Source organism: Carlito syrichta, unplaced genomic scaffold (genome assembly GCF_000164805.1).
Source record: "Carlito syrichta isolate Samal-C Ts95f unplaced genomic scaffold, Tarsius_syrichta-2.0.1 Scaffold309824, whole genome shotgun sequence".
In the NCBI taxonomy this organism is placed as follows: Eukaryota; Metazoa; Chordata; class Mammalia; order Primates; family Tarsiidae; genus Carlito; species Carlito syrichta.
Genome location: NW_007253920.1, coordinates 224,189 through 235,157, shown reverse-complemented (window position 1 = coordinate 235,157; position 10,969 = coordinate 224,189). Strand labels below are relative to the sequence as shown.

Below are 10,969 nucleotides of genomic sequence, written 5' to 3'. Positions count from 1 at the left end.
TATTATGGCAATTTAAAGGCTTTCTGGAGAGTTCAGCGCTTCTACAGAGACATTTAAATGCGAGAGAGTCTGTGTGGACTTAGAGAGTTTACAGGTCTTGGTTTTTCTCTGGGTTCTGCTTATAAACCATTTGTACTGTGCACCCTCCCCCACAGCTTCTCCATAGTCTCTGCTCTGCTATGTCCTCAGGATCCAGTCCTTAGGCCACAGCACCTGGACATCCTTGCTCCCTGGTTGGGTTCAGCCAGTGGAAGCACCAGTTGGAGATCAGAGGAAGGAGCTGAGATAGGTCAGAGGATTTCTTCCCGACATTCTGCCTTTGGGAATCATGTTCTTGGGATCATAATTTCTGTTGGGAAGCCTCCTCTGTGGTCTCCCAGAACACGAGTAAGCCATTTCCCCCCTTGCCCTTCTAGACTTGGAGGCAGTAATGGCTGCCCACAGCTGTGAGTCCCCGTGTGCCTCAAACCACTTGTTATTCTCTTAACCCTGGACATAAGTAGCCCTTCGCTAAATTGATGTCCACATCCCACCTGAGTGGCTTTCTTTTCTGCTGAGATCTGCCTGGGATATGAAAAAGTACAGAATATACATTTTGCCTGAAAGATGGTCCCTTTCCTTACCTTATGGGCTCAGAGTCCTCATCGGATATGCCTAGAAGGACTCTTAGACCAGGTCTCAGGATCTGCAGACATGGAACTCAGACGAAGAGACACTTATTCAGGTTCACAGAGACAAAAGATAAGCCTCAAACCTTCATGCCCCGTGCTGTGTTCTTCTCGTTAAATTGTGGGCCTTCTCTTGTTACTGTCTTCACTGAGGCGATGCAAAGAGGGGGCTTTTAAGCTTGTAAGTAAATTTTAAAAACTGAAGCCAGTTTAAGGGAAATAAGAAAAATGTTAAAATGCATGGGTATCCCACCACAAAGAACATGCATGCAAGCATTTCTTTAGACCACCTTCTTCCCATCTTCTACCAATTGTTTACTTAGCTCAGGAAAATCTCATTCTCTCTGTTCTTATGCCAAATAAGTCTTTTTTAAAATTGTTTTAAAGATGTGGGGTATAATTCAGGATTAGGTATATAAGTGGTCACCATACAGGTAAAATTTGGGCCTCCCTTTGGTCCCTGTTTCAAGTGAATCTTGACTCAAAAAATGTAGTTTATGTTTTCCAGTAGCTGACATGTTTGAGATGATAAATACACAATTAACTCTTATAAACCTTTTTTCTCTCTCTCCTCCAATAAATGAAAAGTGCTTGGACTTGGGAATTAGATTTTTGGGTCCTAATCCAGCTCTGACACTTCCTTTCTCTGGAACCTTGGGCAAGTTACTTAGCTTCTCTGAGCCTGTTTCTTTAAATATAAAACGGGGTTAACAACAGCTCCTATCTAAGAGAATTATCAAATTTTCCTACAGACTATATTAAATTCCCCTACAAGCCATATTAAATTCTACTGCAGGCTATATTTGCTGTTTTTCTTTACAATAACTTAACTTCTTTTTCTTTTAACCTAAGTTGCTTTTTAAAATGAAAGAAAGAAAGAAAGAAAGAAAAAGAAATATATGGGAGTCTCATGGGTCCCAGGGCAGGGAAGCTGTTGGGTCTCGCAAACCAGGAGTGCGAATGCCCTTCTCAGAGCAAATCCTTGGAAACCCAAGTCCTCTCCCTCTTGGGGGCTGGGTTTCTGCTGATTCCCTTTCTCTTTTTTGCATCTAGTTTGTGGATGATCTTGGGCCCTCTCTGCTGTGTCACATGGGACAGCTACTTCTTCCATCATACTCGAATAATTCCACAAACGTTTACTGACCAGATACTGTGCCAGGCACTGTGCAGAAGATAGAGTCTCTGTTCTGGAGCTGTGGGGGGCGGGAGAGACAGATAATAATCAAACAAATAGATAAACAAAAAACTTTCAGAGAGTGCTAAAGGGTATTCACAGGAGGATACCACTTGAATGGTTCTTTACTTTCAAGGAAGACATCTCTCAAGGAGATGCTGTGACCTGAGACCCTCAGGGAGACAAAAGAAATGCAGGGTTTCACAAGTCCAAGTAAAGGGTTTGCCATTTTTATTCTAAACACAATTAGAAGAAGCCATTAGAGTTTTAGGTCAGGAAGGCAAGCTCTTATTTACACTGCTAAAGGATGACTCCAGCTGCTGTGTGTTAAGGGAGGATAGAAGACTGAAGAGGAGACAGGGAGGTCCATGCAGGTGCAGAGACTAAACAGGAGTCCAGGTTTGAGATGATGGTGAAGAACAGGGTGTTGGCTGTGAAGCCAGGAAATAGTGGAGGGTTTAGAAAGACAATCTGAGGGTAAAGAGCAGAGAGGACAGGCTGACTACTTAGACTGGGAAGAGAGGTTCGTATGGGCTCTAGCACACCACCCACCTACTGACTCAGAACTCCCGAGGGAGGTCTTGGACTCTGCATTTAGGCCCCCCATGTGATTCTAGTGGGTCATACAATTTCAGAACCCCTGCACCCAGAGGTCCCCGAGAGTCTTCTGGCCCCTCTATTTCTCCATTCTGATCATATTACAGGTTCTCACATTGACTCTGGGAGTTGAAGAACATTTTCCTTCGTGAGAGAATTGCAGAGCACCAATGGGCCATTGTTCAGGTGAGCTAATGGTATGTCCTCACCAACCTGTCTGGTATTCTGTGGCAAGGTTCACTTCTCCCTGTCCTCCAAGAGGGCTCTGTCTCTCCATCACTCCTGGGGACAGAGCAGCATCTCCACATGCACTTCTTGGGGCCACAGGAGGTTGCAACTGTGGGTACTGGGATCCTTGCCTGTCTCTCATCTCTCTGGGTGGGGTTGGCATTTCAGCTGCTGCCATCGTGGCCTTCTGATCTGTTATCTCTATCCCTGGAACTGGAAACCTAGCGGGTCATCAGCTAATTTTGTGCAGGACCCTCATCTTGGTAGCCTTCTGTGTGCAGGTGGAGGGCAGAGTGGAGGATGCCGTTTCTGTCTTGTGGTGTGGTGGAGGAGAAAGAGCCATGACAGAGCCCACAAAAGACCCACCAACAGATGGTAAGGGTGATGCAGAAGCTGGGCAGATGGAGGTTGGCCAAGGGCAAAGACAAACTGTTGAAGGGATTGTAACTTCTGTCTTTAGGGAACTTTCGCATTCTAAAGTTGTGTTGGAAATTTAGTTTTGAACTGGAATGGTCCCTGATTTTCTCTTATTCTAGCAAGCAGTCATTCCCAAAGTGTGATCTCCAGATCAGGAACCTTGGAGCTTCTTAGACATGTAAATTCTCGAGCTCAGAATGTCTCCCTGTCTTAGACCCATTGCTTGAGCCACTATGATTCCTGGTTCATCTGTGGGAGTTAAGCACTCGTCTCTCAAAAAACCCTTTTCCAGTGGACGTCCATGCTGAGCTGTCCTCTGACCACAGGGTGGATGAGCTTGTGACAACAGAAACAATTGGGGAAATCTGGGATGGGGATGGAGGTGGGGTTGGGAGAAACCATGAGAGGCAGTAGAGATTTCTCTGGCTATGTCAGGCCTTCCTGGGCACTCTCTACCAGGGCTACTTGGGAGGCCTGGGCCCAGTATACCTCCCACCCCTGCTCAGAGATTTCTCACAATGCCTGGAAACTTCAAACAGTGGGCAACTTCCTGGCCTGCCGAACTCTTCTGATCTCTCCTTCTGCATAGCTGTTCTCTCAGCTCTCTGGACTTGAGTCTCCACTGCTTGTTCCACAAGCAACAGGAGTTTTCCTACCCTCCCCCACTTAGCCAGTAAGCCACAGCAGATATGTGGTGGAACAAACGCAGGAGAGGATCAAGCAGTGGCCCTACCCCAAGCCCCTCTATCCTCTATTCCTCCAGGCCTCGCCATCTCTCCGCAGTGTGACTCCAGCTCCCCAGGGCAACACAAGCTCTCTTCTACTCAATGTTTGGGTCCCTGTGCCAAGCCTTCTCCCATGGTCCCTGTTCAACCTCATCTGGACCTGCAGGGTATGACTCAAGTGGTGAAGGCCGGGAGCCTTTCTTGGCTAGCCTCCAGGCAGTACTCAGAGTCTCTGGGGTGCTCCCTACATGGGCGTGTGATCCCCTTTGGAAGAGGGCAGCTGCACCTTCTTTCATGACCACATAGGGGATGCTGAAGAAACTGAATTTGGGACTGAAGTTGAGGGTAGACTGTGAAGCCAGCTGACTGGAGCGTAAACCTGAAGCCTCTCCTCCATTTAGGTCTGAACTTGCCCTTCCTGAAGTGACATGTGACATTGGTGGAGCTGGGCTGGGCCACTTATAAGGGGTGAAGAACATGGAGTCAGGCTGGAGGGGACTTTTGCTGGATGCAGCTAGGGGCCGTTCTCAGGAATCCTACTTTAGCTTAGGTGAAATAAACTGTTTGTGGGTGTGCCTGTGAGTGTGCACATGTGTCTCTTTACCCATGTGTCTGTAAGTGTTCCTGTGCACATGTGTGAGGAGTCTCCCTTCATCTCACCAGCTGTAAGGCCACAGACGGGGTTTAAACCATCTGGCCTCCATTTTTGATGCCTACACTATGGGAGTAATAATAACTTCTAGAAAAAGTTTCTAAGGTGGCAAAATGAAACAACGCACATACACCTCTGAGCACAGTCCCTAGTGCTCATGTGTTAGGCAGTTATTACCAGATGCCTGTGCAAGTTAGTTAACACCTGCCGACTTCTGTTTCTTCGTTTGCAAAATGGGGATAATACCAGCACCTTGTGTTGTTTTATGAAGATTAGAGAAGTTGATACCTGTAAAGTACGTAGTACCATGTAATAAATGTTAGCGATTAAAGTGCTTATCTTTCAGTGAATGGATGTGTCTGGATGAGAATATCTGAGTTTGTGAATGTCTCTGGGCATGTCTTTCTGCTTGTGTGCGAATGTACACGTGTATATATGTATCTATGTGTGTAAGTGTGTTTATGTGGCCAGGCAGGCCCCCTCTCTCTGGGCGGAGTTTGCTGTTGGCTCAAACCTGGACTCCCTGAGCCAGCTAGGGCCGGTGCTGGGGATGGAATTTCCATTAAGAATTAAGCAGGACAGCACTGGGAAGCCAGGCAGGCAGATGGGAGGGGTCTGGGGTGGGGGGAGGAAGCTTGGACTCTGAGCTCCCTTGGGCGCCCTCAGTCCTGAGCTGCCTTGAATAAGGCCTCTGCCAGCTTTGCCTCCAGTCACAGGCCTTCCCGAGGCCATGGCCCAGGAGGATGGGCAGGGAGAGAGAAGTTTCTCACAGGGGCCTCTGTAAGGAGAAGTGGAATTGCTGTGGCCAAGGCTGGAGCCATGAGGCGCCCCCCTGGGAATGGAGAGGCGGCCAGCGAGGGCCCAGACGGCTGGGGCCTATGGGGAGTCCAGGAGGCCAGGAGGCTGTGCTGTGCTGTATGTATCTGGGAAAGTGTGTGTGTGTGTGTGTGTGTGTGTGTGTGTGTGTGTGTGTGTGTGTGTGTTTGTGTGTGTTGGGAAAAGCAGGGCGGGGGGCATTCATGACAAGTGACTCCAGGGAACATCTAGCAAACTGTATCTGTTCCTCCCTTGTCCTGAAACCCAGGCACAGAATTTGGACATAGAAATAAAAGACCTCAGAGGCCTTTTGACTTTGTTTATGATCTAAGCCTCATTCCATTTCTAGCATATTGAAAAAAAAAAAAATCTTAGTTTTCCAGGTACTCTTACATCCCTGACCTCACTTCATACTTTCAACAACCATATGAACTAGGCGGATATTGCGATCTCCATTGTATATATGGGAAAACTGAAGCTCAGAGAGGTTAAGTGACTTGTCCAAGGACACACAGCTAGAAAGTAGTAAAGGCAGGATGCAAAGCCTGGTCTCTTTGAAGACAGAGTTCAGGGTATTTTAATCATACCTACCAGAAACAGACGCAGAGAGAAAATTTGGCAAACTCTACCCATTTGAGGAAGGCTGTGGCTGTGGTGTTAATACCCAGCCAGGTGCCTGGCTGGAGGCACCAAGCGCCCCCAGGCCCTGAGATAGCCCTTGTTGTGACAGGAACTGAAGCGTCTCTCAAGAAACCGGGGAGGCCAGGTGAGTGGATTCCAGCACTTTGGGAGGCCAAGGCAAGTGGATTGCCTGAGCCTGTGGGTTCGAGACCAGCCTGGGCAACTTGGTGAGACCTTGTCTCTATAATAAATCAAATAAAAAATTAGCTGGGCGTGATAGTGCATGCCTGTAGTTCCGGCTACTTGGAAGGCTGAGGCGGAAGGATCGCCAGAGCCCACCAGGTCAACACTGAGGTGGCTGTAAGCATGCCACTGTACTCCAGCCTGGGTGATGGAGTGAGACTCCAACTCAGAAAACAAAACAAAGTAAAGCAAAGCAAAAGCAAAACAAAACAAAAGAAACTGGGGAGTAGAATCGGGCTGTTCCGGATGGATGAAGGCTAGAGGCAGGAGAGTTAACATCAGGGGCTACTGTGTGCCCAAGGCCAGGGAGAAGCGGTTGGTTTCAGCCAGAGCCTGAAAAAGGGAATAGTGGTTCATGGCATCAAGGAAGAGAGGACTGAAGTGAGACTTTGGTGTGGTCACTGTGTCATGGAGACTGAGTTTACTACCTCTCCCTGAATGCATACTGTGAGCAAATTGACATAGTTTGCATATAAGAGATTTAGGTGAGATGCCAGGGCGAACTTCCTGCCAGCGCGAGGGGGGTAGGGTAGGGGGAACGGGGCGGGGCGGGGGGGGGGAACACTTCCTGCCAGCGGATGGGGGGCGCGGTTCAAGCTTTGGAACCAGACCCAAGGGAGAGCAGGGGTCGCCTTTTCTTTATGAGCGCCGAGAATAGGTCGAGGTCCTCCAGGCTCCGGGAGATTCATGACAGAGTGGAGACAGTCGTATAAAGTGACCTGGAAGCGTCCCTCCAACTCAAGAATGCAACATTCCTTAACTTCTGGATGGGAGCCAGGGTCCTTCTCTGGACTTAGCCATTTCACAGAGTCCAGGGTGGGATGAAGGGGGTGGGGGAGGAGGCTGATGTGCCCAAGTTAGAAGGAGTCTCTGCAACAATCCCAGCCATTTTGGGCAGGTCCGGGATGTGGAGGGCGACATGTGGGTGACATAGGTTCCCGAGAGAAACACCTGCGGCGAGTACCCCGAGTCGCGTTCCGGGCCTTTGCCGGCTGCTCCAAGTCGGGCGGCTCCTCCTCGGAGCCTGTGATCGGCACCCAAATCCCTCCTTGTGTTGTCGCAGCTCCAAGGGAAACTCGCGGCACATTCCCTTCCCCTCTCCAGATGTTGGCACGCGGGGCACCTTGTGGGCGCCCCCGCCCGGACGGCTCGGCGGCTCCCGGGCGATCACCCGACGTGACTCCCGCCGGGTCTCTAATCAGGCCTGACCGCGTCCCCATTCCGGCGCTCCCGCAGATGAGAGGGGACGCGACGTCGCCGCCGCCCGGGGCCCCGAAATAGCCCTCGCGGCCGCGCTGGGCCTCGGCGGGCGGCCGGGCCCGACGCGGGGCAGAGGCTTGGCAGGGAGCGCGCGGTGGCGGAAGGTCCTTGGAGTCTGCAGCCGCCTCCCAGCGGCGGGGGGAGCGCGGGGCGGGGGCGGGGGGCAGCGGGCGGCCCCTCGGGCTGGGCCGCCAAGCGGCCACTTTGCGCGCGGCCTCGGGATCTCCAGCTGCGCCTGCCACCGCGGGCCGCTCGCACGCACCGGCTCTGTCGCACGCTCAGTAAGTAGACAGCTCCCCGGGGCTGGATTCAGGGGCTGGGGCTGCCTCTGCCAGCCTGGGTGGGGACAGGGCGTGTTCGTGACTATTGGAATAGTAGGTGTGTGGCTCCCAAACTTGGGAGAGCCCGTGTCCGTGGGAGGGAGTGTGTGTAGGGCCGGGATGTCAGCATGTGGAATTTTCTAGCACGTGCCCCAGGGGGTGTGTGTGGGTGAACAAGTGTGTCCGTGTGTGTGGTGGGCCTGGAGTGTGCTCGCAGGTGCCTGTGTGTCTGTGTGGCACCTGTCGCCCTGGGTGGACCACGGCTATATCTTTGGAAGTGCATTCATGTGTGCTAAGGCCTCCAGGTGAGCTGAGCCAGCCCGCGTGTGCATGGACGGATGTGGGTGGCAGTGAGCCATGAGGGCAGAAGCTGGGGCATAAGGAGCGTTATCTGAACTCAGACTTTCTAGGGTGACCTGACTTGTCCCCGGCTGGGGTGTCTTCTCTGTGGGTCATACAGCTTTGGTTTCTCAGGGCTTTGGGCAGGACAGGAACTTGGAGACCTCACCCAACACTGGGGTGAATGGGACTTTGATACCATCTGGCTGGGATAGTGTCACGGAGACAGCTCGGGGGATCCCACTCTGATGCCAGGAGAAAAATGAAGGAAGAGGAGATGAGCAGACCAGTGGCCATGCCCACCCGCAAACACTCACAGTGCGCCCACACCCACACGCCCATGCATACACACATTCCCACTCACACACCAGTCTTGCACATACTTTCTCTCAGGACATCCATCTAAACACTCACATGCTTTCAACGTGTATACCCAAGGACAACAACATGTATACAACATGGACCCACATAGTGAAATGCATTTGCACAAGCATGTACCCCTGATTTGCTCCCACCCTCGGTCTCTAGACCCCCTTTATACCCCCTCTAGCCTGCATATGACAATGGGTCCGAGAAACTAGCCTCGGTAAGGAATATCTTAATTCAGGGACTCTGGCTGGGCAGGGGCGGGGCGGGGGGGTCAGGGCAGATGGTGATATGGTGCCTTTGAGGTGTCCCATTTAATCTGAAACTGAGGCTTCCCATGGAGCTCAGCCAGAGAGCATCCTTGGGTCTTAAGGTCTGGAACTTAGAAGCAGTGTCTCCCCTTTTAGAGGTGAACAGGTCAGTCTTGAAAGGCAAGCCAGGCCGGACTGGGATCTGAGGCAGAGTTGAGCACCTGTAATTTGCTCCAGGCTCTAGGCTTTATTCTGGATTCCTCCTGCTGCTGAGAAGCAGTGAGTCTTCTGGACTGGCTCCCGGGGGTAACCTTTTAACAGAAAGGACAGTGAGTTGAACTGGGCTGGTTCCTTCTCCTCTTTGGTTTCAGTCAACCCTACTTGGAGTCTCCCGTTTGCAGGCTGGGGGAGGAATGACTTTTGCACTGCTCCTCTCCCTTCTTCCAGCGGTTCTCTCTTTTCTGAACAGAAACTTCTCCATGACTTCCTCCCTCTAGGGAACACTGTAGATACCCTAAACAATGCTTGGAAGAGTAGGTGCTCCAAAATGTCAACTGGTTGTTATTTTATTATTATTATTGTGATTACTAATATAGATTTTAGACCAGTCCCATCCTGGCTACTATCTTCTGGCCAGGTTTCAGTGAGGTACCTGGTCTAAATGCACTCCTTCAATTGGGAAGTTAGAAAGATGACATTGATTTTCTGTTTTTTAAGTGTTTATTATGGTTTAGTCTAAGAGGTACCTAAGCTCTCATCTGCCAATTCTCCTAATATGCAGGGGAGCAAATTGAGTTCAACCATTTCCTGAGGGGGGTGCTAGGATCTATCTTTTTTTGCCTGATCCTACAGTTGACCCTTGAAGATAGAGCTAAATAAAGTCAGGCTTCCTGAAGAGTGAAGGTGGTGGGGGAAGGAAGCATTTTTCTATTGAGTTTTCCTTCTCACACCGGCTGCTAGGAAGCTCTTAGTCCAATATATTGCACCGTTCTAGTAACTATGTTAGCTGGGGAGCCATGACTTTGACTTTAAATTTCTGCTTTAACAACTTTATAGAATACATATCGTTAAATGTAAACTACCACATCCTTTGTAGGGAGACTAGAATAAATAAATGAACAACCAGCAATTAAACATTCTATTGGTCTCTGAGGATGGGAACCACATTGCATGGATTTTTGGGGGGGACATTCTCAATTTCAAATATTTCATCTGGTTTTCAAACCATATGTCTCAATTTGGCTTCTGTGTCTTTGGACTCATTGGTGACTGTGTCTTGGGGTGTTTTTCCTAGTGGCTTTGGGAGATAATGCCCATCTCTGTGCTAGGTCAGACAATGAGGATTGTTGAGAATGAATTGGGCCATTGATAAACACCCCCTGCTCTGAGCGCTTCAGCTGCCAACTCCTCCCTGTCTCAAAAGCTCAAGTGTCTGGGTGCCTGAAGGAGTTTGACCCTTGCCCTAAGCCTAGCCTTGGCCCCATGGTCACCTCTTCCTCATGTGACCCTGCCTAGCCCAGGGCTGTGCTAGGAGGTCTGTGTCTCTTGGATCTGAGCCCTGCCTCCTCCAGCATGGAACACAACATCTCTGATCAGGGATGGCCCTCTGGGATTGGAATTGGAGTGAAGAGCTTGGAGGGATGCGTGAGGTGAGGGGCTTTCCCCATAGGGGGCTCTCAAGTCTCTCAAGTGGTCAGGGAGCCATTTGCCACCTCTTGTCACCAGAAGTGTATCTCATATTACTGCAGGACAGGGCTCTAACCACATTGCTAAGTTGGCGAAACTCCTAATTCATTCCAAGACTGATTTTTTTATCCTTCCCAAGGCCATTAATATTTGGAAAGGGGAGAGTTGAAGGGCAATGCTTAGCACCAAAGAATGATTAGAACAACTCTCATGGTGGGCTTTCAGGCATTGTATTGCGGTCCTGTTTCTCAGTATGTGTTTTGTCAGCCCAAACTGTGGCCGTTGCCCCTACTCAAGACGAATCCTCACAGAAGCACTTTATCACAAAGTGGGAAAGAGGAAATCCTCTGAGGCCTGGTACTGGGTAGTATGCTAGGAGCTTGCTATGGGTGAGGGATTTATTCTTTTCCAGGTAACTGTCATCTCAAAAAGGTAAGACTGAGACTTGATTGTGTCTCTGCTGAGTTTTCATATTATTTAGACCCTGGTTGTTTCTTGGACTTTACGCTCAACCAAGTGAAACAGCTTTAAAATCTAGCAAAAGAGCATTGTATGAGATACAATCTAGCAAAAGAGCATTGTAGGGGAAGGGTAGTTCATGGCTAC

At 50.0% G+C, this 10,969-nt stretch overlaps 1 protein-coding gene across 2 annotated transcripts in view; it reads left to right on the top strand.

Moving 5' to 3' along the window:
* Positions 1 to 5,240: 5,240 nt before the first annotated feature.
* The window catches only part of INSC (INSC, spindle orientation adaptor protein), a 137,306-nt gene continuing 131,577 nt past the window's right edge, over positions 5,241 to 10,969 (top strand). Inside the window, exon 1 of one of the 2 annotated variants that reach the window (XM_008067925.2) lies at positions 5,241 to 5,376. In XM_008067925.2, coding sequence (XP_008066116.1) covers positions 5,281 to 5,376 — 96 coding nt within the window. In that variant the 5' untranslated portion in view covers positions 5,241 to 5,280. Of the gene's footprint in view, positions 5,377 to 7,623; positions 7,683 to 10,969 lie in introns of those variants that run through there. The other variant, XM_008067926.2, reaches the window with a different exon arrangement.